The 26,737-nt window shown below is 33.1% G+C and overlaps 1 protein-coding gene across 1 annotated transcript in view; it reads left to right on the top strand.

Annotated features, from left to right (window-relative positions):
* Window positions 1–9,141, top strand: part of Smp_194600 (mitochondrial carrier protein-related) — a gene marked incomplete at both ends in the record, with an annotated part of 35,184 nt that extends 26,043 nt beyond the window's left edge. Inside the window, 4 exons of the mRNA XM_018799531.1 lie at window positions 5,347–5,579; window positions 5,971–6,355; window positions 7,251–7,444; window positions 8,989–9,141. Coding sequence (XP_018646581.1) covers window positions 5,347–5,579; window positions 5,971–6,355; window positions 7,251–7,444; window positions 8,989–9,141 — 965 coding nt within the window. The remainder of the gene's footprint in view (window positions 1–5,346; window positions 5,580–5,970; window positions 6,356–7,250; window positions 7,445–8,988) is intronic.
* Window positions 9,142–26,737: the final 17,596 nt, after the last annotated feature.

Genomic DNA, 26,737 nt, shown 5'->3' with positions numbered 1-26,737 from the left:
CAAAGTCGGTCTTGAGTTAGTGTGGGGCATTAAGATTATTATTTACAGTTAAAAGTTAGGGCCAGGAATTGGAATTGGAGTTTTCATCATGGACTGACATCAGCTGTAATACCAAAATGCCAGTTCGCCTTATGAATGAGTGGATTCTGCGTCGAAGTCCATGACTTGGTGTCTTAAGTCTGATTAGTTTGTACATCCCCCTCGTTTCGGCTTTTGCCAACTTACGTCACATATAGCGAAAGCGAGGTATCCGTCTATCAATTAAAGAGCGAATATACTGAGTAGCACTTCCTTCTGTTTTACTTTACAGTTGCGAAATGCGACCATTAGGAGTAGATAGTACTCGTAAGTTACTAATATTTGGTCACAGATGTCTTTGAAATATTGCTCGCATCTGCTGGGATCACTGGGTGAGTAATAGTGAGGTTAGACGCATGGTATTCGGGAATGATGGTAAATCAGTTGATGAGGTTGTAAATCTTCATCGACTGAGATAGTTGGGCCACGTGTTACACATGCCCAACCACGGTGCCCAGTGCTGACTAGTGTTGTAGACATATGGGAGTTAGGGGTGGTCAAACCAAAAGGTGGTATCAGTCCATAATGTCACTAACTTCTAGTTTGAGCTATGTTGGTAGATGCAGGCTACTTGATTGGGGTTCGCGTGACTATCGTAACCAGTGGTTAGAGACTGGTTGAAGACTCAGAATCCATCACAATGGTGTAGGTGTATACGCTCTTTGTCTTCCTTTAAACCGCGAGATTAAAATTGCTTCTTATCTTTGCTTCTTCCTGTACTATGTCCTTATATACAATCTTTCTTTTACATATTACCACCACTAAATTAACTACTACTATCAATTCGGTGTTCATCTTGTTGTGCTAATGAGGTATGGCAACTTGGACCGATGCATATGTGCCTAGTCCTACTTTGTAGCTGACTGACTAAATTTGTACATAAATTATAGTCCGGTCACTAAAAATACTGAGGCTTAACAATGACTTCATCCATGATAAAGATTTCAACTGTTGTTCCATTCGTACGTTCTTCTAGAGTGCTGCTGCTCAGGTCTTTAATCTCACATCTGACAGTCGTTAACAAGGTTTTCAGTCCTATTAGAAGTCTGTGAACAGTTATCAATTTCTGGTCACTCATATTGAGAAATGATTTCGCTTCTTGGATGACCTGAAAGTAAAACTAGACCACAAATATCAATCTGGGAGCTTGACAACAAACTCGAAGGGACAATTTCTTAAAATGCCGCATATAGACATTTTGCAAAAAGTTCTTAAAGTCGTGGGTCTGTGCTTTGAGAGACTTACAGCCAGTAAAGTTTATTTACTTATTTATTTATTCATTCAAAAACACATATTAGTACATAGGTGTACCGAATACATATGCGCTACACAGGTCACTTGATTTGTGTGTGAGCTGTGATACTGTCCAGGTGCCTCGACAGAAGTAGATGGTTTTCTTGGAGGGCCACGCTCGGAGCCTTCGACCTAAAGGTGTGATCCACAGGGCAGTGGAGCAACGTAAGGAGATGCAGTCCTATGGTATCTGGTAATCGTTTGCTTCATACGCCATTTGTTCCTCGAGGATCCTGGAGCCTATGTTCACCATTGGTTTGGAATCAGGATTTTCCAACCCTCCTAGGTGGATCCTTCATATTCACCAACCCGGTTAAAGCGCCGGATATTCGTTTTTCGTCCTCTCAATTTCATAAACAACAGTAATGCTACGAGAAGGCAGTGAGTAGGACTTCCCTGGTTGTGACTGTATACGCGTTGCCATGTGAGAGCATTTCGCGAGGGAGAGCTGATTTTCTCCACTCTTGGTCGTACCAGGGCATTTGGGGGAAACCAGTAAAGGGAACTCGTTTGGCAGTATGCCGTATGCTGTTTCTAAAGTCAACCCTTTCTACTCCCTCTATTTGTGAGAAAGCAGCATCTGTAGAGATGCTGGTTGTAGGAGATATCTTACTGCATTCACATCTCAGTACAGTTTAGAGTACGACTTCACCCCCTGATGAGTTGTTTCTTTCATTATCGTCCAACAACTGACTTCGTTGGGGTGATACGGCCTAAGAAAACAAGTGTCTTCGCCAATATACCTCGATTGGGTCGCTACGGTATCTAAGCTCGATTACCATATCAAGTTAGCCTTGACTGAGGCCATCCAATGTGAAATACAGATACGCACTCAGAATATATACAAATTATATGCGTTTTCTATACTTATCTATATTATAAGAAGTAATCAAAATAAATGAAAATATGTGAGAGTAAACAAACAATGTATATGGTGGGTAGGAATAAGTGATGGGTAATGGAACTCAGAGTATTCCAATTTCGATTAACAATTTCTACGGTTTCACAAACTCATGGACCATCAATGGGTTATTAACACAAATGTTACCTCATGGTTGGCAGTGGAAAATCTCTTATGTTACTTGTTTATGTTAACGACAGACTCCCTTTCTATGTACTATTTTTAGCCCATTCTATGATTTTACTACTTAAGCGTAACTAGTTTATTTTACCGAATGAAGCTTTAGTTAAATATAGTCAACTTATGTTTTCATTTCTAATTTGTGCTTTATTATGTAGTCTTGTTTGATAATGATAACTTGTCAAACTACTTATAATTTGTTAGTAACTGAACGATCCTAACCGAAATAGTGTTCAAGACTATCTATATGTAGTTTTAGAATGGAGCTGTTTAAAAGTAACTTGTCTAATAAGTTTCTAATAAATATGATGGTTTTAAAATAATCAGGAATAATTATAGTTGAGTTAATACAGGTAAATTTACCATGAGAAAATGGGGTTGTGATGACACCTATAGAAATGGAGCTTATTTTTACCAATATTCTAAACCCTTTCATATGAATGCCACTCAGCATACTAGTATTTTAATACTTGTTATTACTTTTAAATTTCATCTGAAAATAGTGAAAACTTAAATAGTTGTATACAATATCATTATATCGAGTGATATTTGGTTCATTTGTTAGTGTTGAAACATTATTGGTGATTGTGACTTGGGGAATTCCTGTTTTTGTTGTGTTGACGCCTTCATGATCTCATAATCAAAATGTCAACCTAAAATGAACTTTGTAGCTGCAACTGGATAATAGGCAACAAAATCATAACCATATCGGTCTCATTTTCTCCACTTCATGCTACCACCAAACCAGTATATAAAAAACAGCTGCATCAGATCAAAAGTGGTCATATCCCGATACCATTCGGGGAATTTTCTGGTGGTTTACGCCCAGTACTTATTATCTTACGGTCACTAACTTTGTTCAAACGTTGACCTTATTGGACACCAATCAACCACTTCGAAATAGTGATGGTAGTTATTCATCATGAACGTTATTGTGCTGGAGATATGTATTCGTACTTTCATGATTGTATGAATATAATGACAATTGTCTGCTTATTAATGTTCTTATTACAATATTCATGCTCTCCATATGCGACAGCTGCTTTTGTTATCTATATCAGGCAGTAGTAGATTTTCTTCATCAGTATATTCACTGCATCTGTGGCCGAAAAAAATCTGGTTAAGTATTTTAGAAATTAAATGCTTGTAATTATTCATATAACTTCTACCCACAGCATGTGCAAATTCGAAATTGCATCTTATGTTTTAATGAGAAGCTAACATTCAATGAATTTCATAGGCACAACATAATTCTAGACTGTAAATAACCTCTTTACCTTTGTCATGAGATTCCACCAAGTAGCTTATCTACTAATAGAGGTGGGAATTTTCTACTACACAATCTTTTCAGCCTTAGTGGATAGGTGTCACTAATTGACTGTATCAGTTATCTAAGTATATCTTCAAATTGACTTAGGACCAAGTTAGCGTACGAACTGAAAAACTTGGTGGTTGAAACTTGCCAACGAGTTGGAAGCTGTGTCCCCATCTAGCAACTAGTGAAAATTCTTTCAACTTATTTGATCCACTGTAAGCAAAACGTCTGGTGTCGGTAAATTAATCTGTGGTGTTGATAGCATGCCAGTTGGTAACATCTTAAGGTGTCTCGTATAATGTGCAGTTTTTCGAAAAATATTTCGACTGGTCGATTGCTCCAGCAACTTCTGCCAGACTGTCCTGTCTTCCATAGTCGGTGACGATTGATCTGCTAAACGAGGAGGTAGTTCACATAGCAATCCAGAGCCTGAGGCTCCACAAATCACCAGACGACTTACCCCTTGTGTCCTTAAGGAAGGTGGCGAACTTTCTGTCAGGGAACTGATTGGGTTGCTTGGAAAGGTTTGCAAAAGACTATTCCAACATCGTGGAGTAAAACAACCGTCGTCCCGAATTTTAAGAGAAGTCATTATCTATGCATGCACTCTAGGGGGATAAGTTTACTTCTGACCGCTTCCAAACTTTTGACTTCCGTCATATTTTAGGTTTTGTAAAACCCGTGGAAGACTTAATTATATGGAGAAGGCTGGTCTTTGATTAAGTTGTGGATGTATGTATTATATCTGCACATTCCGCTATATGTTAGATTACTGCTACATTTATTCCAGGTCAATATTCATTGTGTCTGTCAATATTAGTTGACGTTGCCATCTTTAAACACTGGCTTCAGTTTCATGAACATATCTTACGAGCATTATTATTGTGACTCCTAAATTATGGATTAATTGCAGGTTTTATTACTGGGTGGCGATGGCGGAGTAGTCAGTCTATAACATGAAGCCGTGATGTGAGAGAAAGCTGTAAAGGACATATGTTGGTCTATCATAAATCCTTGGCTGGGGTTCTGAAGATGGTGCAACTCAGTGGCTTGAAACGTTAACTGAAATGGATCAGAACTGAAGACAACGACATTCTTGCTCTGATTTTCTTTGACATTCTCTTTCAAATGTGGAAAAACTCTTTAAACTGAGAAAAAATTTTCTTGATTGTATTTTTAACTGAACTTTATCCTTTGCTATACATTAGTCTTATCCACTCATTCTGCTTTCAACTACACCCCCTCCCTCTTTTTCTCTCCATGATGTTATCTATTTATTTTGTCAGGCCGCATACTATTTTTGGTGCCTGGTTATACCGAATTTTGTGTGTATTCAGTAAAAAATAAGAAAATTCGATCTCACGTTTGGTAGCCTAATTTAGCTACTTTCACATAAATTTACTGGGATCTTCCTCCTCCCATATGTAAATAAATATCCAATTGTTTTCTTCAGTATTTGCTACCATTTATACACTTTAATAATCTGCCTTAGATTGAAGGTCACAAAAATGTTTTTTTCTAATAATAGTGTTTAATTTATTCAATAGATAGAAATTTGTCTCCAATCCAATGAATTTAGCATCCATTGACAACATCTTACGTGGGGCTCGACTTCAGACATCATCAAATGACTCGAGTTATCAAAATTTTTTGGATCGTTTGGTTTTACCTGGGATGGTTTTTGAATTATCTGGACCTCATGATGGGCCTGTATCATGGTCTATTGGTCCAGGTCTTGTTTGTGTGCCGATGTCTAGAATGAAAACTGGAGTGGGAAAAAACAAATTGGTGGATTCGATTTTAGTAAGACAGGTCAGTCTTATAGTTTTTAGCTCCAAGTACCGTTGTATGACTAGATTTCACCGTTCAACTTGTTGCTATGACCACTATTTGCTTACATAAACATATGAAATGGTTCAGTATGTTAGTCTTATCATTCATTGATGATTTCCTCGTAGTTTTGTTTTCTGGTCTTTCTGATGTGTGACAAGCAAAACTTATTTGTTGCAGTGTAAATCTTTACACAGATACCACTCAGTAATACTCGATTTCCATATTCAGTTATATTTGATTATCAAAACTGTTTTACAGCAATATATTTTTGAAGTATACGGGTTAAGTTCTATCCATTATTATGTAAGTTTTCTAACGATTCATTTTCGAATATACTGATGTGTTTTCTTATTTTTTATTCTCTTAACAGTTCGGAATCTTAAAATTCAAATGTAAGAAGTTGGAAGGAACAGACTCAACGGATACAATCAAGCGTTTTAAACTCGGAAATTCATCGAGTGATTCGAGATCAGAAAATTTCATTTGGGTAGAATGCCTGGCGTCTACTGGCTCAGTAACTACATTACTTCCACTTACTCGTCTCTCATACCGTTGTCATGTCGGACAGTTCCAACCAGAGGACAAAGTTATTGGCGTTGTAATGAAAAAAGCTGGTGAATCGTTCGTAGTTGATATAGGTTGTGCTTCTCCGGCTATTCTCAATTACTTGTCATTCGAGGGTTCTTCTAAAAAGAATCGTCCTGACATTCATGCAGGTGATGTTCTTTATGCCATGATTACACGAGCCGACAGAGGTGAGTTTATTCTGTAATCGCTTATATTCTTACTGTATGTCAACTATATTATTCCCATTTTTGAGCAACAATACTTAAGCAAGCATTATTCTTAATGTAAACCTCTTTCATGGAAACAAACCTAGTTTATAACGACCGGTAGACTGTAAGCAGAAGCAATATTCGCTATTCTTAGTCGATTACATCACTGTAACGATCAGTATGAAAAGTAAGGCAGGTCGTCAGAATAAGCATTAGTCTAACGATATCGCTCCTTGAACGGTAATGGTTGAATGATACACGACACATCACGCTTAAAAACATTTCATTTATTGCAAAGTATAAACAAGGTTTAGGGATTTGATTACCGTATGCCCATATTAACAGGTAAAAGTAAAATTCAACAGTCCATTGTATGTAAACCTTGCGTTCCAGTTAACTTATTTGCCTTGTCCGCAAATTGACTCGGGATTCAGCGTAATTATTGAATTAAAGACTGAACTTTAATGTACGATTGGGAATCTAATGAACTAGGCTATTTTTAATTCCAAATATAATTATGGTTCATATTTATATCAAGGACGTTTTGTTTGAAAATCCAAACAAGTTATCAAATCCAAATCCGATTTTATCCCTTTACTACACCTATTTATGAGAAATATTGATATGATTTGAATTGTTATTTAGAAATTGGACAGTATCCTTTCTTTCTAAAATATTGTGGTAGATATTGTTGTAACTTCTCATTTTACAGAAATATTATCAGTTCTGATAAATTTATAATCCATTAGAACTCTTATCTCATGTAGATTAACGTAGTCAGTTGTTTTGAATGTACGATGAAGTGTTTTTTATATTAACAATATTGTACGTCTTAACGACTGTTAGTATTTATAACGAGATTTCGTCTTCTTAGATTTAGAAATTGAATTGTCATGTGTTGATGAGGCGGGAAAAGCTTGTGGAATGGGTATTCTTGGTCGTCATGAACCTGGAACTGTTGGTAATGCTGGAGGTCGGTCTGGTGGTATATTGTTACACTGTACGCAAGATTTGGTCAGGCGGTTATGCAATCAAGATGAATTCCCTCTACTAAAACTTTTATCTAAGGTAAAAGCTCAATGTGTATAATAATTTTATTTGTAGTTCTTACGAATATCTTAGAAACAGGTGAATTCTTTATATCAACACTTGTAATTCCAATAAACGGAAACTCACTTTTTAGCTAGCAAGTCAGAATTACGAAATCCAAAAGTGTCGATTAGAAGTAGGAACCTTTTTGAGAACAGTATAAAATGTAATGAAATTCAATAAGTGCTCTGTACGTTACAATAAATAACTGTTATAGATTTTTCACAAACAGCGCAATATAACATCAAATTGTTTACTTGTTTGCACTCACTGTGAGTGAGCTATTTTAGATGTTGGGGTCGAGATTGAAAAACTTATTCGTGTGTGAATCAGTGAATAATAATTGACAGACATCAAGAATAAAACAAAAAGATGATAATTATCCAACTGGTGATGTCAAGGGAAAGGAGTAAAAATTGTCTGACGTTAAAGGAGATAAATATTCTAACCTCTGACATTTAATAACACAGTTTATATTTAAACCAAAAGTTTGTTTCATAAAGGCAATCTAAAATTACTAAACAGTGTTTACTTTGATCCAAAGTTTTAATTTTGAATATACAATCTATGGAAACTTTTTGACATGTCTGACTGAAAAACAAAGATCACAAATGTGAATGAATCATACGAATGTGGAGATTATGAGAAAACAGGAGTAGAACTGCTTATCCGGTAGAGTGGACAAAAGCTTTGTTAAATACATGAAAATCAGTTGCACTTCGTGGTTTGTCTTTATTTCCATCGAATTGTTTAATTAGTTGTTACAGTCACTTTGTACCAAGTAGAACGGTAGATTATAGAATACTCTGAAATCTTAGTGGGCTTTTTATCCATGTAAATTCAATATATTCAAAAACTTTCCGATTGGAATTGTGGACTGTTTCTGAAGCAATAAATTAGACTCAATAATTTGTATAAATAAAACATATACTGTATTGTTTAGTGTACTAGTCGAATTGTCTTCCATTGTTCCATTTTGAGTTGGTTGCATTTGAGTAGAGGCTGAAAAATGCAAGATCAATATAAATATGCATTTCGATAACTTAATTTCTATACTTTGAATGAATAAACTTTGCAAAAAGTTGAACGTATTACGTAATAATTGAACCTGTGATAAAGCTCAATAATTTGGTCGTATAACTAACTACTGTTGATATAGCTGTATCTAATAACTCCAGCTTTCTGTTTGTTATAATTGAAGATCGTAATCACATCGTTCTGTGTATTTGTTAATATCGTCTATTTCTTATGAACTCTTTCCTATTTTTATATCTCATTAAATATATTTAATTTATTTAATGATTGCAAGGACTCTTACTCAATGAAGTGATTAACTGACATATTATATGTACAGTTATTGTTTTTCTCTCATAGTCATTTCACTTTTGTACTGATAGTCGGTATTACATTAAATAACATTTTGTTATTGTGCAATAATTTGTACTTTAATTCTTGAGTATTTCTTTACTTATTTTGACATCATAGTTTCTTATTAAATTCTCTTTTTCTTGTAATTTACTTAGGTGTATCCGTTTGAAATATTCTTAGGTGCAAATGGACGAATATGGTTAACAGCTGGTTCTGCTAGAGAAATAATGATATTAGCCAATGCAATAGCCATTGCTGAACATATATCAGCTAGTGAATGTTGTCAATTAGCTAAAGAACTTTGTTAAGTATTTTTTTTACATTTTGATAAAACGTTTTATTTTCTTTAAATGAATTTTGAAAATTGTACATATTTATTGATATTGTACATTTGTAAGTCTATTTTGTATCTAATAGATTGAAGTTTACTTTGTTTTAAAAATTTGTTCATTGAGAAATAATACGTGAAAGTAAAATCGTTCGAAATTATAATTTGTTTTATTGGTTGAAATAGAATGTTTCTCGGATAAGTTTTTCTGACGATCGGTTCAATTTCATCAGTACTAAAATTAGGTATAAAAAGCTACTGTTAGACTTAAGGACAACCATACTATTTTATTAGTAAATACAGATAAACCATATTACCATCATGAGCAAAGATAGATAGTGGCTAGCAGTGGAATCCAGGATGCGCGTTTCGTCCTATTCGCGACTCGTCAGCTGGATGTACCTGCATCACAGAATCGATGTCCACTCTGAGACTTGAACCCAGTACCGTTCGCTTCAAACGCCATCGAGTTATCCACTCGGCCACTGAGTCCTGATAGCCACCTACTTGTGCAATGGGGTGAAGTTTAAATTCACTTAGTATTGCTTGCTTGTATCTTCCCATTGTTATTTAGGACTGCAACTGATCAGTCTCTTATTGGCATATGTACATCCTGTGCGGACTGCCTCGATATTGTCTGAAGTCACAAGCTTCCTGAGCAAAGATGGGATAGTGGCTAGCAGTGGAATCCAGGACCATCAGTTTTTATTGAGAGCAAATATTTAGACCCTACTCATGATCCTTTACAGTCTTGTGTGTGTGGGCGAACTGTTGAACGCAGAAAAATCACAGCGAGTTGATCTAATCAAAGTCAGGTCGATGTTAAGAATTTTCGTAATGAGCTGAAGCACGAACTTAATTACGTATTTAGTGCGTTTCTGTCCAGTGTAAGCATAGTGGGATCTACAGTAAGAACGGCAGTTTTTATTTTTACAAAAAAAATATTAAATCCAATATCGGTGTCTTGATTTTCGGAACATTCAAAACAAAGAACACGTTGACCTTAATGTATATGGAAGATTATGAAATTCAGCATAGGACAGCGTGATGAATAAATGATATCGATAACTCAAGTAACGGTTGTTGAGGAAAATGTGATGTTCAGTTTTCATGTAGAATTCGTACTGACTTTGTCTCAGGTATGACTACAGCTAACGATACTACTTATTCGTTCGTTTAAGATAAGTGGTATTTGAAGAATCCTAGTTACGAAATGAAAGAATGAATTATTCCTAAGTCGTAGGCCAGTGTGGAAGAATAATATTGAGAGACCATAGAGTTGTAGTCTTTATTGTTATTTTCTGAGCAACCAGAATTCATTGATTAATTTCGGTAAATCGTCATTAAAGTATATCACTTCCCATCATTGTCAACTTCGACTATCTAATCATCTGTTTACACGGAAACAAAAGAAGGGTCATTAAGACATTTCAGTAAATAAAGTGGTGAACTGTTAAAGCTTTTGATGTGCATACATCCATAGGGTGTATTCTTGCCGAACCAGTTTATTCAACCTTACGGATGATCTTTAAATGAGCTTTTGGTGAGATCACATTACTGAAGTTGATTACCTCAGTCTTAAAACTATGATAATAATACACATGTCGTTTTATGAGGTGAAATCTCCTGTTCTTTACTCATTCGCGTCGTATTATTCGTCTAGTGGACAATCTTACATCTATAATCTATCTTCACTTTGGTCTATTATGTAATTTTTGATACCTAAAAACACATTCGATCACACTTTAAATGATGTAGCATCTATCTACTTTGTTGTAGATATATGGATTCTAATTAATTATGAATATGAATGCGTAGTTTTAATGAATGACAATGCTTGGAAGAAAACTTCCTTCTTTAAATAGTCTTGATTTCCTCTCCAACGTTGGAAAAAGTTTCATTTGTTGTTCAAAAACAATTGTTATGATTTTCATTTCTATGCAACAGAAAACTTGGCTTTTTATTGAAAACTACAGAAGTTATACTACTTAATAATTGATTAGTAGCTTTGTACTTTCAAAATTTACCACAGCCATATTTCTTAATATTACTTAAAATTTTATTTTTCGTGTTCCATGTATCATTTAAAGACATTTATGAGTTTGACCATGAGGTCGAAATTCATGCAACATAGACAGATATACTTCACTCATTTTGTTTATTGTTGAAATCACAAGGGAATCTGAAATAAACAGAGAGAACAAATAATTTTCTGACAAATCAGACAGTATGAACTTAGTTTTATTACATTTAGAGACATGATTTAAAGCTGTTAAAAGTTTATAAAGAAGTAATTACAACACAAATACAATAATTAAGTAACCTTTATCTTCTAAGTAGTTCATTCAGCTATCTTTTAAAATTATCTATGTTTATATCTATCATTTACTAAGCTACAGTTCATTTATTTTAACTGTTATAATAAAAAAAATACATTTGGTATCTTAGAGTTAAGTTAATCAATCCATTAATTTGACAGAACTATTTTGACACTCAGCATATATATATATATATATATATAAAGTTAATACAATGTAATCTGGAGTGAATTACAACTTCACATTTGTTTGATTAATTTAATTACTGAATTTAACCATTTATTGTAATTTTATGTTCATTTAAACAGATCTATTTAATTGTTTTCTATGATAAATAGATCTCAACGTAGCCTACCTTATTCACATACAATAAACAGATTATTGATATTAACAGGTAAAACTGGTTTCAAAAGAAAAGAGAAATGAACAGTAGGTTGTGAATAATTTTATTATGTAGCAGATAAACTCTGTTTTTAATTGTATTCATTTACCGTCAGAATTACTGAAATGTTCGTTTCATTTCTAATAATAAAGTAAATGAAATGAGAAAAATTTTTTGTGTGTCTTGTTCCCGAAAATACTGTTACTACTCTGAGATTTGTCTTGATAATTCTATTGCCTTCTGCTTATGTGGTATGACAACCAGATCCAATGTATATATGTGCCAGCATCTACGTTACACATGATTGATTGACTTATTCATAATATCATGTGATTTTAATAAGCGTTCCAAGCAAACTACCCTATGGGATTCAACATTATATTCGCTACCACAAATTAATTAGGAAATACCTGAAGAAATGAGATGATCTAGATGCCTGCAACTTATTGACTCATCTACCGTTAACATAAATTTAGGAACTGAGTCGTGATTATGAAGATTTTCAAGTGGAAAACACTTTACTGCCATAAATTAATCATTAGAAAATTGCATTTAACAGAAAATCACTTTCCTTTAAATATTATCAGAAAATTGATAATACAATCTTAACTGCGACTTTTGCTTATTACACCATTTGAACAAAATCTGCAGCCAAGTTAAGGTAAGCCCACAGTAAGGATATTAATTATGTATGCAAAAATACAGTCACTTAGACTAAGAATAACTCAACATTTGACAAATCCATTTTTTTAGTCGGTTGTTTTCACTTTTTTTCCATACCTAAACTATGATTCTATATGGTGATAATCTCAAAGTTTTTTACAAAGATACCCACTCGTTCGTTAGTTTCTGTCCACATCATTATCAGTTATTATTGACTGAATGTTCTAAATGTTTGTGAAATTCACTGCTGTAAGTTAACCTCAAAATGCATGTATAGTCTGTTAAGTCAAATTTCTCAAGAATGTAGTAAAAAGAAACAATTGACTTTAAAGTATCCTTACCTATACTAAACAATTAAATGTTATTATTTTCTTCCATTAAATGGTACTGTAAGTATTGAATTACCAGGATGCAAGAAAATAGTGCATTTTAATGGTTGAATATATATGAATTCAGTGAATAATATCAACTTAAAATATGAAATTATATCACTAATCTAATAAACGTTCAAAGAATATTCAATATGTGTTAAATACATAAAGGCTATAATGGTCAGAATTAATGACGAAAAATTATCTCCATCTCATGACCAAATAGTTATATAATGTTTGAAGTATTTAAATTGATAAATAATATGTAGATTTCTAAGGCCTAAATTAAAAATAGGCTTTCCGAACTCCCAATGAGTGATTGTGATTTCTAAAATTACCAGAATGGGGATTTGCGGAGATTGTAATAATTTTAACAGTTGAGTCCATGAGTCGATCCAAGCTAGATCACCACTGAAAACCTGAAAGACCGTTTCTTCCAAGTATGAGATTTCTCAGCAGTGCGCATCTACAAACCCGCATGTGGAACTCAAACCCATGACCTTCAGTCTGGCGTGCGAACGCTTAGCTTCTAGACCACTGAGCCGGCATCCAACGGTGTTAATGTCTAACTTCAATCGTTTCCTGATCTTGCGTAACCCTTCATCCATTGTCTGAGGTGGACAACTTTCTCCACGCGACATGGATTGAACTCCACTAGTCACAGGATCATGGATGCACACTGCCGAGAAGTCGTATACTGGGACGGAAAGGTTATCCAGTGCTTCCAGGTTTCCAATGGTGATCTAGCTTAGATTAACTCAACTATTAAAATTTGTAAAATTAACATCTATCTCTGGAATAACACTGAATTTGGATCGCGGTATGTTGATTATTGACCAAAACTAATACAAATCGACAGCTCCAATTCACTTACTGAATGTTATCACACTTGACAGGAGATATGAATATCCTAGGTCTTATCAATCTGAGGTCGTGAGTATGAAATTTTAAGAAGTCGCAAATTTGATGAGAATAGCTATTCAGTGTTCCTTGCTTTTTAATATTTCTCCAACCAATGATAGTACATGCTGGAAATTAGTCTCACCTTACATTTAAGTAGATTACACTTTATGAATGAAATCGATAACTACGGTATATTGTTAGTTTACGGTACATATAATTATATCTGTCAACAAATCAACTCAAAAAAAACAATTGATTTCATTGGTTTAAGAGTAAAATGATAGGTCATTAGTCTGATTCAATTTAATGCTGATGTTTTCAAATCTGAACTGCACCAAAACAAAATTTTAATCATTAATCAACATAAATAAATGTGTAAACTAGCTCATTTATAAACATGTAAACATATTCTTTTTATATGCCAGTCAGCGTTGGCGTTGTGTTTTTCTTTTATTATCTTATTTACAAACAAGATTAGATCAGTATGGGGATTCAGCTGTGAAATTTAGATCAGTTAATTATGTATTTCGTAAGATCGTATATTACCTTATTGTTTATAACCTTTTTATTATTCAAACAACAAGGTGAATTGTGTATAAACAAAGTAACTGATAGATTTAGTTAATGTCTAAACTCAGAAAATAAAAGTTTGTGAAAATTATCTTACGTTGTGCTTGAATAAACTGGTCAATTTATTATAAGAGTTATAAATGTATTATTATTCTTATCTATCATACAATATGATAATAACTATGGTATAAACAAAAAAGGCCACTGATATATCTTATGATTTTGGCATGCAAATAGCATTCAAGAAAATAATGAGTAGAATTCTAAGAGAGAATGATCAATTGCAGTCCTAAACAACCATAGGGAGATACAAGCAAACAATACTAAGTGAATTAAACTTCACCCCATCGCATAAGCAGATGGCTATCAGGACTCAGTAGGTAAGTGGATAACTCGATGGCGTTTGAAGCGAATGGTATCGGGTTCTAGTCCCAGAGTGAACATCAACTCTGTGATGCAGGTATATCCAGCTGACGAGTCACAAGTTGGACGAAACGTGCATCCTGGATTCCACTGCTAGCCACTATCCATCTTCTTTTCTAAGAGATAATCTGTTTTTATAATTCGTTTTTTCAAAAATTATAAGAACCTTTGAGAATGAAAAAAAAATCGTTGAGTAAAAGAAATGAAAGATTTGGTTAAAATGGCAAGGAGAATATTGTATATAGTAGATAGTGACATAACTAGGCATTTTAATTTTTCTTATATATTTGATTATACTTTTCATATATCATTATTCTGTTCCGCCGTTTTATATTGTCTTTAAAATATAACAAGTGCTTCAGAAGGGAAACCATGAAGATTTGTTGTAATGAAAAATCCAGTAATAATAGATCGATCATGAAAAATATAAACAGTACAATAGGTTAAAACTAAAATAAGCTTATATACTTTTAAACTACTCAGTGATGAAGTTTAGGATGTTTAGTCACTGTTTTTTAGGCTATGACGATGATTGTGGTATTGAGTCTGTTGAGAGTCAGAAGTGTTCGATCCTGAGGAATCATTTAAGTATTAAATGAAGTCAAACACATAATCGAAGGTGTTTAGAATTCTGTTTATTACTTTCATTAAAATATAAGATTTAGATTTGTAATTGATTTAATTCTTTGAATTAAAAGTTAACCTTATTACATCATTTAATATGAATTTACAATTGATATTATTTATCCAGAAGCTGGATTTTTAAGGGAGCCATATGTTACTATTAATCTGTTTATTGTACATGAATAGTTAAATACAATGTATACTTATTTAAACAATACTGACACGTATATAGGAAAATGTTTAAATTATGCTTATTATTATTATCATTAGTAGTAGTAGTAGTAATTAAACTTGAAGTAATTACGTAAGCTATATAAATGACATTTGGATTTCAATGCTTACTATAGGGTTATAGTATTTACACAGTTTAAAAGGATATCAGTATTATTGTACAAGGTCATGAAGGATCAAATCCAACCTCTTATAATAAAACAAATTTGAGTAGTTAGAATTAAAATTTTTCATTAAAATTTGAAAGATAACTTTTAGAAGGGGGTTTTGTGGAGATTTTAGTGATTTTATATAGTTGAAATCATGAATCAATTGAAGCTAGACCACCATGGAAAACCTGGAAGAATTAGACGGCCGTTTCGTCCTGTTGTGGGACTCCTTAGCAGTGCGCATCCACGATCCCGCGAAACTGATAGGTACTGGGTTCGAATCTCGCGAGGCGGCATCATAGATGCGCACTGCTGAGGAGTCCCACAACAGGACGAAACGGCCGTCTAATTCTTCCAGGTTTTCCATTGTGGTCTAGCTTCATTTGACTCATGATTCCAAGTATATAAGATAACTTTTAGTTTTACCAAATTATTAGATCGAAAGTTTAATTGATTTATTGAAAGTAACTAGGTCAACTACTTAATTTCTGAAATAAACACGAAGTTTTTAACCTTTAATTAATGAAAATCGTTTTTCATATCAAGAAATTTAAGTTATACTTATGTTTACAGACAGAATAGTTTTATTTTGTGATTATTCAGATGAAACGATTGATAGATATTACTGTCTAATCATTAATATCTCTTTTGTCAAATCTATAATAAGAAATGATATTGAAGAAATATCTAGTTACCATTTTAAGTTGTTAACATATATTCAGTAAATCATGATTTGGGTTCACTCATCAACTGAGTGTAGAACTAGCTGTTTTTTTTGAGTTGTCGATTATAATGGGTTTCTAGTTTTAGAGTATAATTTCATCAATAAACAAAAATTCAAACAGACGATTTCATTCGTAAAAAAACTATCATGATGTAGGATGAAGTTAGAACTTCGATTTTCTACTTCTTTTTATGTTCTAAACAACTAATTCATTATTAACGGACACTTCATTTTTTTTAAGATTAAGGTTATATTAATAATAATAAATCAATCAACTTATTAGATTTTATGAAGCTGAAGTGAAAGCAATAAATTCATCGTCCTCTTTAAATACTGTTACCCTTGCTTTGTTTGTATTCACATTTAGATTCTCAACATGATTTCTACACATTCTTGAGTAAGATACACTTTAATATGTATATGAATTTATCATTTATACCTTTTGAGATGATTAGTGATAAAATGAATATACATTTACATTAATGTATCATGATGTTCAGCATATAAGTAATTACTCCCTACACATTGTAAAGCACATATGAAACACTTATACAATCTAGAAGTGTATTTAATTTTAGTCTTGATTGTTTCTTACGTAATTTATTATATTTATGGGTTATATACAAGACAATGAAAAGAATGGTAGAGAATATTTGTAGCTCAGGTGGGTGATTTTGATGGAGTTTTGTTCTCTGAGCTGGATGGTTTGGTCGTGGAGCTTTCATCGTTCTTCTGAAGAGAAATTCAAACACTTCAATTCTACCCGAAGTTTGTGCTAATGATGTCGTTCAGAAGGACGATGAAAGCTCCACGACCAAACCATTTAGCTGAGAGAACAAAACTCCATCAAAATGAAAAGAATGCTGGTAGGTAATTAATAAATAATAAAATATTTCAATAATAAAAGGATTAAACGAATAAGTGGGTTATTGTTTTTATAGGATTAAGTAATATTTTGAATAAAATCTTTTGTGAAAAATTAAAATTAGACAAATATTTAATGAATATGTACATTTAGAGAGATTCATGGTTACTAATATAGTCATACTACAGATCCAATAAGAAATATATAGTATTATGCATACATTTCTTTTAGACATATAATTCCCAATCTGTATGTTTCATTTGAATTAACGTATTAATCAGAGACAAAAACAAGCTCCAAGGACAATAAATGATCGTTTGTTAGGTTAGAATCCATTTAAGAACGGATCAGTGATTATAATAATCATAATACACTTATTTCGGAATGCTTCCATATATATATATATATATCTGGTAAAGTTATAGATTGATGTATTTTATCACTTTCTTATGATGTTATGTAGGATCCCTTATAAAATATAAATACTTTACACTTATGATCACCACTGTACTATACTATCTGCCATTCATGTTACTCAAGCCTTTTCTTCTGTTCATCTAATTATTTTTAATTCATTCTCACATAATTATATTGTTCAAGATCACTCCAAATATTATAGTAATAATTTAACTTATTACTGAAAGAGATCTTTAGTAAACCACTAACAACCAATCATACAATGTCATTTTTTGTTTGTATTTTAGCTTAAATGTCCATTAAATGGTCTATACAAAAGCTTCATTTACGGACAACATAGAATTCATCAGTAATTGTTTTTCTTTCTAGTGATATACCATTTTCTTATAAGTGTATAATTGTCTTTTCAGTGGAAGAATATCAGAATTGTATATATTCTTGTTTATTGTAAATAAAAACAACATGATAAACATTTCTTTCATTCTACTCATATATGTAAACTGAATAATCTAGTTAAAATAAGGTGTTTTTCATATGAAATTGTGATATAAAGGGGACGATTTCATAAAAATACATTATAATACACAGTCATTTTAATTCATTTCAGCTGACGTTATACTTCCATTCAAAGCGCAAGTATCATTCAGTGACTGTAACTATATTATCAATTGATTAAAGTTAAAAGTGTCTACAACTGGATCCCAACTAAGTGAACTGAAAGTTAAGGGTTGGCCATGAGACTTGAACAATGCCTCCTGGTGTTTAAATGTACCCAAACGCATATCGATCCATGAGTAAAACCGCCTTATGTTATAAAAACATTATACACATCAAGATTTACATTACATGGCAAACGATGTTTCGGTAGAAATTCAGAATAACAACAGAATTTTGAGAAGAATAGCATTTCAACTTTTTTAATTGACGAAATTTTCTTCCCTTAACAAAACGAGGATGACGAATTTTACAAAATGTAGTAAATTTGTTTTTCGTTGTAGTAAGTGCAGTCGTATACAAAATACTAAGTTTGTTTCAGAAATGCAATAAATAATAAAACTGAGAACTAAGAAATCGATAAAGAAACAGAAAATGCACCGGATAACATGGTAAGTGAGGTTTGCTTGTGAAGTCGGTATTGTAGGTGAATTATTAAACTAGGTAAAATAATTATGGACATTTCAGTTGAATCACATCTGAATATGAACATGTGCTACGTAAGTCACGACAGCTTTTGGCAATACAGATTTATGAATGGTCAGTTTTTCACTTACTTCATAGTTGAGTTGGTGAAGTGTTAGGATTGTGCATAGTAATTGAATCAGATAACAAACCACAACAGATTCTGGTAATAAAGATTAACCGTTGAATTCTTTACAGCTTATAAACCTATCGATGTAGTTTAAATAAGAGTGTTCTGAGATTTTGTCTAAATTTAACCTAAATAATAGTTTTGGAAGATCATGGGAGGTAAATCTAATGAAAAATATGCTAAACACCTTTTTGAGAATACAAGAGGATAAAAATTTCATTGTTGGATTTATTCAAGCAAAGGTGGATGCATTTGTTTACAATAAACATTTCTGTTATTAAGTAATTCGAAGAATGGTCAGAGATTCTTTCCGAATACTGAAACCAATTTTTAGTTTATTAATTGTTGTAGACGTCACAAATCTTAAAAGACTATAATTTAACTGTTTATAAACTATAAATTGATCTCGCTTTACGTGTTAAGTGATTACGTCACAATGAAAATACTCACACTATTCAGGTTTATTAAACGTAGACTTTTCTAAAAAAAATGTCTGATGAAAACAAAATTGAATATCTTAAAATTAAGTTTAAAACTTACTTTAAAGAACTTTGATTAAATGATGAAAATCAAAATAGTGTTTCTTGCTAAATCGATTAGAACATGACTATTTCATTAATGTACCATTTTCAAGTCAGCACCTCCTTCTTATCATTTGACCCAGCTTATCACTTTTCTCTTCTGAGAAATATGCATGTTTGCGATATCATATAATCATTATCAAATGAGGGAAATATTTTTTTTTACAAATAAGAATAAACAGCTGATCAAACGTTTTAAATTCGGTGAGCCAATCCAAACCTCAACATGGCATTAAGATTTGACAATTTGTTCATTAAATTTAATAATAGGTTTGATAAATCCTATATTTTTAATTGGAATAGCAGATGCATTCTCTATATGATCTGTTGTAGGATAAACACTTGGTGATCGAATGAAATGCGATTTTGGCATTGAATAATATTTATGTAACTTTTAAGATTAGTAATACTTTGGCATTCACCAGTAATACCTTAGACTAATTCAGATGGTAAATGTTGTTGGGTTTATTTACAACTTACAATTGGAAATCCAATGTCAGGAAATTTTGTATTCTCACAAGGGGGTTTTGTGGAGATTTTAGTTATTTTATATAGTTAAGATCATGAGTCAGTTGAAGCCAGACCACCATCGAAAACCTGGAAGCACTGGAAGGCCGTTTCGTCCTATTATGGGACTCCTCAGCAGTGCGCATCCACGATCCCGCACGCGAGCGAGATTCGAACCCAGGACCTACCAATCTCGAGCCAGAGCCCTTAACCGATAGACCACTGAGCCGGCATCCAACGGTGTCAATGTCTAACCTCAACCAATCCTGGAGTTCTAGTGAGAAGTCGTGGCCAGTGGAGCTAATCCATGTCAGGTAGAGACAGGTATCTACCTCAGTACAATGGAAGTTGGTTGCTCAATTTTGTGGATTGGTTGAGGTTAGACATTAACACCGTTGGATGCCGGCCGGTTCAGTGGTCTGTCGGTTAAGGGCTCTGGCTCGAGATTGGTAGGTCCTGGGTTCGAATCTCGCTCGCGTGCGGGATCGTGGATGCGCACTGCTGAGGAGCCCCATAATAGGGCGAAACGGCCTTCCAGTGCTTCCAGGCTTTAGATGGTGGTCTAGCTTCAACTGATTCATGATCTTAACTATATAAAATTTTGTATTCTCCAGTCGTCCGAGTATGCCATTAATTTAATTTGCTAGTGACACGATAACTATAAAATTAAATCAAGATGATTGTCTAGAGATACTTGAAAAATAAAATGTTCATTTTTGAATTTTAGGTATAAAAGTGATTAAGGAAAACAAATTGAAGTTAAGAGAAATTTGATAAAATCGTTAACTAACAAATTTAGGATTGTTTACAAAACAAAAAACTGCTTATCACTATGGAGGATTTGAGGAGATTATATTATTTTCATAATTAAAATCATGAGTCAATCTAAGCTAGACCACTATTGGGAGTCTGGAAGCGTCGGAAAGCTGTTTCATCCTAGGGTGTTACTCTTCAGCAGTGCTCATCCAAGATCTACGCGTGAAACTAAGACCTATCGTCTCGCGCACGAACGCTTAACCTTTAGAGCACTGAGTCAGAAGCCAACGGTGTTAATGTTTAAGTTCGACCAATCCATAATCTAGTAAGAAGCTTTGATCAGCGTGATCCAATCCGTGTCAGGTGTGAGGGAGCTATCTATTACAGGAAATGGATGAAGGGTTGCACAATACAATGGATTGATTGAAGTTAGACATTAACACTGTTAGATACCGGCTCAGTGGTCTAGAGTTTAAGCATTCATTCACGTGTTCAAGGGTCATGAGTCTGAGACCTGTGTGCAAGATCGTGGATGCAGACTGCCGAGTCATTACATAATAGAAGGAAATGGCAATCCACTGCTTCCAGGTTTACAGTGGTTGTCTTACTTTAATCGGTTCATGATTTCAATGAAATTCAATAATCTACACAACCTCAAATTGACATAACCGGAGCTGAGATTACTTCAAAGTACAGAATTTTTAACGAAATATATAAAGTAAGAACCATAATTCTTTTAATAATTAGTCTGATGTTGAATGTAGATTCTTCTGATAGCATAATGACTGGTATGTTGGGTATAAGTTTCGTAACTAAAAATGTGTAACCAAAGTAATGTTTAAAAGCGTAAAAGAATAAAATATCCCTATAAAAGAGATAGCTTGTCCCAATCTAGATTAAGGCCTTGATACGATGCGCTGACCAATCCAACCTTGAGGCTAGAACAGCGTGTGTTCGAAGTGAGACTAACTGCTTTGGGTAGAGAGACGAAAACTATTTTACAGCCTAATTGGTTGACAAGTGTGCTAGAGAGAGAAGACAGGTCAACTGGGACACTATTCAATTTATTTCCGATTCCGATTAGTGCGAAAAGAAAGGTGAATAATATGGATGACTAACATGACCACAACGGCACAAATAATTAGAAAATACAATTATGTCCAAAACTAGGCATTAGGGTAGAGAAATAGAGTACTAAAGGTTATGCTTAAATTACAATAGCTTTGGACCGGAAAAGGGGATGGCACTGAATCATACATCAAACAAAAGCTTATTGCTTGTAAAATGTTTCTGTTTTACAAGCTTTGAATTAAGTCAAATAACGTCCCAAAAAATAGCTTGTGAATTTTGCCATGGCTTTTTATTTCTCTGTTCACATGAATAGGAATAAGGGAAAAATTAATCCATCGGCTCAGGGAGGACATACGATACACTTAATTTCCATAAAAGTTTAAAATTATGACTCTATTTCAGATGGAATGTACAAAAATTTAGGCCTAGTTGAAAATACATAATTTAACGAATTGCAATTCATAAATAGAACAGAAATTCAACGGGAAGGTTGAATAATATCACACTTAATATAATATTTGAAATCTTTCAGACTGAGATTAGAAAATATGTAACGCTTTTAAATTCCAAGGGGGATCAAAATGACTATTTACTGCTACTTGAGTTTCACTGACTATTGTAGCTGATAACATTTCGAAGTGAAAATTATCACAATATTCAACAATCCTTAGACACTTTTAATGTTGTAGTTGAAAAAGTTAACCTATAAATAATAGAACAAGAAAAATATGATAAATGTCTTATCGATAGCATTATCATAATTATTTTCAAATGGATTTTACTTTACGCCTCAGGGTTAAGTCACAACTAACAATATTTTGTAACAATAATAGTGGCCTGTTTAAACATCTGGGCTACCTGTTCCTGTCATCTAGATATTTCAACAAGTTATCTAATTTTGTTTGTTTTAATACATCATTATGCCTATTAATCGCACAATCTATTCAGCGTTTCTGAAAACTGTACAACATTTCGCTGTAAAGGTTACAAAAGGCCTAATCAGAGATATCGTGGTTGTTGGCAATATGCAGCGAGAAGAATGTACATTATCCAGATGTCGATTGACTGGGCTGCTAACTTGGCGATCACTTAATATCTATCATCAGGATCGACGAAGAAGTAAGAAACGGAAACTTGTTGAAATACTTTGTGCTGAAAATTCTATATTGTACCAAAAATATAATATTGAATAAAGCTAATAATAATAATAATAACCTCACGTGTTATAAGCCTATCTGAAACTTTAGATTTATCCAAACTACTGTAATATGAAATTGTTTATGTGTCCGACGTAAGAAGATAGATAATAAACAATAGTATTGATATTATTTTATGTATTGAGCATAGGAAATTATGTATTATTTGAACAACTAGATAGAATTCTGAAATCAGCGGGTTGATTGCTTCGCGTAAATTTACTATGTGTTTGTGTCTATGAATACATTTTCCATTGAAAACAATAGAGCACGCGTTATAAGCAAGAATGGATAGTGGCCGGCAGTGGAATCCAGGATGCGCACTTCATTTCATTCGGGAATCGTCAGCTGGATATACCTGCATCTCAGAATTGATGTTCACTCTGGGACTCGAACCTAGTACCAACAAGTGGCTATCAGGACTCAGTAGGTAAGTGGATAACGCAATGGCGTTTGAAGAGAAAGCTACTGAGTTCGAGTCCCGGAGTGAATATCAACTCTGGGATGCAAGAACATCCAGCTGACGAGTCCCAAATAAAACGAAATGCACATCCTGGATTCCACTGCTAGCCACTATCCACCATTGTTTATAACAGATAAAATTGTTATCACTTATATGTTCTACATAATGATGTATATATTGAAATCATTATATTTTCTTTTATCTTTAATATATATTCAATTACTTAACAGTTTTGATTTCATAGACAATTAGAGTTGTAGAAGGGGTTTTGTGGAGATTTAGTATTTATTATAGTTGAAAGCGTGAGTCAATTGAAGCTAGTCCAGTGTTTCCAGGTTTTCCATGGTGGTCTAGCTTCAATTGGCTCACGCTTTCAACTATAATTAGAGTTGTACTGAGTTTCAAAAATTGATCATTTGTATGTAAAAAATTAAAAATAAATCTATTTCAAACTTTACTAAACAATGGACTAAACAGTGTTGGAACACTTGACCTAATTCTGAAAATAATAAGGATGATACATTTAATCAGTCGGTTAAATGTTTCATAAAATAATAATTCTGCTTTATATAAAACATGATCAATTGTAAACAACTTATAAGTTGTTATTACAGCCTCTAGTTAGATTTAAACGACACATCTTTCTTTTTAATTACCAACCAAATCCTGAGAAAAAATAACAATTTGAAATAACTACTTATTTTCTAGATAAGTAGAAGTTCAAGTTTTATTTTGAAGCATTATGATAGTGATTGAAATTCAGTATTATTGAGGAAATCGTTTTCAGAGATAAAAGAATTCAAATGATACATAGTTTATAGTGAAAATTCCTATTTTGACATTTGGTAAATAAAGAAGGAACGAATCGAGTGAAGAAATTTCTTTTCAATTAGTTTTCATGGCTCTACATTAAGTAGCAGAAGCCTCTGCATCAATAGGCCTCAACATACACAAAGGAAAAAGCAAGATTCTCAAATACAGCATGGCGAACACTAACCCAATCACACATGATGGAGAAACTCTGGAAGATGTGTATCTGGTCAGCAGCATCATCAATAAACAAGGAGGATCGGATGTAAACATAAAGGTGAGTATTGGCAAAGCAAGGACTGCATTTCTACAATTGAAGAACATATGGAACTCAAAATAAGTGTCAAGCAATATCAAAGTGAGAATCTTCAATACGAACGTCAAGACAGTCCTATTGTATGGAGCTGAATCTTGGAGAACTACTACATCCCTCGTCAAGAAGGTACAAGTATTTATAAATAGTTATTTACGCAAAATACTCAACATTCACTGGCCAGATACTATCAACAACAGCGTTTTGTTGGAGAGGACAAACTATCTTCCATCTGAAGAAATAAATAGGTAAAAACGTTGGAAGTGGATCGGACATACATTGAGGAATTCACCGAACTGCATCACGAGCCAAGTCCTAACTTGGAATCCGGAAGGGAAGTGGAGAAGTGGAAGGCCAAAGAACACATTACGTCGGGAAATAGAAGCAGACATGAAAAGGATGAATATTAACTGGAAAGAACTGGGATAGATTGCCCAGGACAGAGTTGGTAGGAGAATGCTGGTGAGCGGCCTATGCTTCTCCATGGGGAGTAACAGGTGTAAATAAGTAAGTAAGTACCCTTCGAGTAGATACATTACGTAATAACTATAAAATGACATATCGATTATAAACCAACATTAAATAATTGGAAGCATATATTATATAGTTTACTTTTCTTAAATTAATAATTTTGTTTTATAGTGAATATCTAAGTAAATGTTTATCATCCATCATGTTAAATAGTTTGAGCAATTCTATCTCATAAAAATTTCGGAGATTGTTACAAAATTGTATCCTTTTTACTGTAAATTAATAATATTTTCAGCAAAAATATCCAAACTGTAAAAACGTTTATAGTATCATTGTCTAACATTGTCAGTGAGGTGTGAAGTAATAGCATAAATAAAATGAAGTGATTCACCTATGTTTTCTAGGCTTATGTCAGTTAGTTTACTTTTTTTGAATTTCTCTCATTCAAAAGTACCTTTTTTAAAGAGAGATATATGGTGACATATAACTAATTTTGTAATATATGAATTAATAAACATATAGGATGTTCTGCTTTCTTTTAAAGAAAACATGTTCCTATTTACATGATAGAAATGCCCTTTTTTTATCGAAATTAGGTCATGATAATGTCAACATATGTTTATCTGTAAATATAAGGAACTATATGACAAGGGAATTTGTTGATGTTCAGTATAGAATGGAGTTCTATTGAACATGCGAAAAATGACCCTAACCAGTTGATTTGATAAACAATTTTTGATTAATGGTATTATTCTATTAACTTTACTTTGTCTTCAGTTGAAGTGATACAGGACATCATTCAATATTGACTATTATGTTAAGATAAAATGAATTTGTTTATGATCGGAAAAAACATGGAAATTTATGAAAAAACAAACAAAACAGTTGACAATTTTTTGGATAAAGAATGTATGAGATTTACTAGAGCCTTTGGTTAGTTGGAGTAAACTATGATAACAAAAAATAAAAGCCATTGTCTTGATTGCTTTGATAATCTGAACTTTAAGAAGTAATAGGTCATTTTTAAAATTCAAGGAAATAAATTAAAGGGATTCAAAATATGAGTTACTTTAACCATCTTGAATTCGGGAAAATCTGATATAGAAGCAGGTATGAAAACCATATATAATATGCTATAAACAAGTATATTTTTGGAAGTGTGAAAGTTAGATATCGATCAGTTGTTGAAAATTTCATTTTAAGCGGTTTAATCAGTGAAAAAGTTGCATGATTTATTCTGAATGATAATATGTAAACTCTCAAGTGACATTCTTTCAGCAAAACTAATGAATCATGATACACATATAAAAGATTACAGCATGCACCAATCGAATTACACTTGACGGAGAAGCTTTGGAGGATGTAAAAACTTTCACATATCTGGGCAGCAACATCAATGAATACGGTGGATCTGATGCAGAAGTGAGGGCGAGGATCAGCAAAGCAAGAACAGCACATT

This window comes from Schistosoma mansoni (genome assembly GCF_000237925.1).
Source record: "Schistosoma mansoni, WGS project CABG00000000 data, supercontig 0144, strain Puerto Rico, whole genome shotgun sequence".
In the NCBI taxonomy this organism is placed as follows: domain Eukaryota; kingdom Metazoa; phylum Platyhelminthes; class Trematoda; order Strigeidida; family Schistosomatidae; genus Schistosoma; species Schistosoma mansoni.
This window is presented reverse-complemented; position numbering and strand designations above follow the sequence as displayed.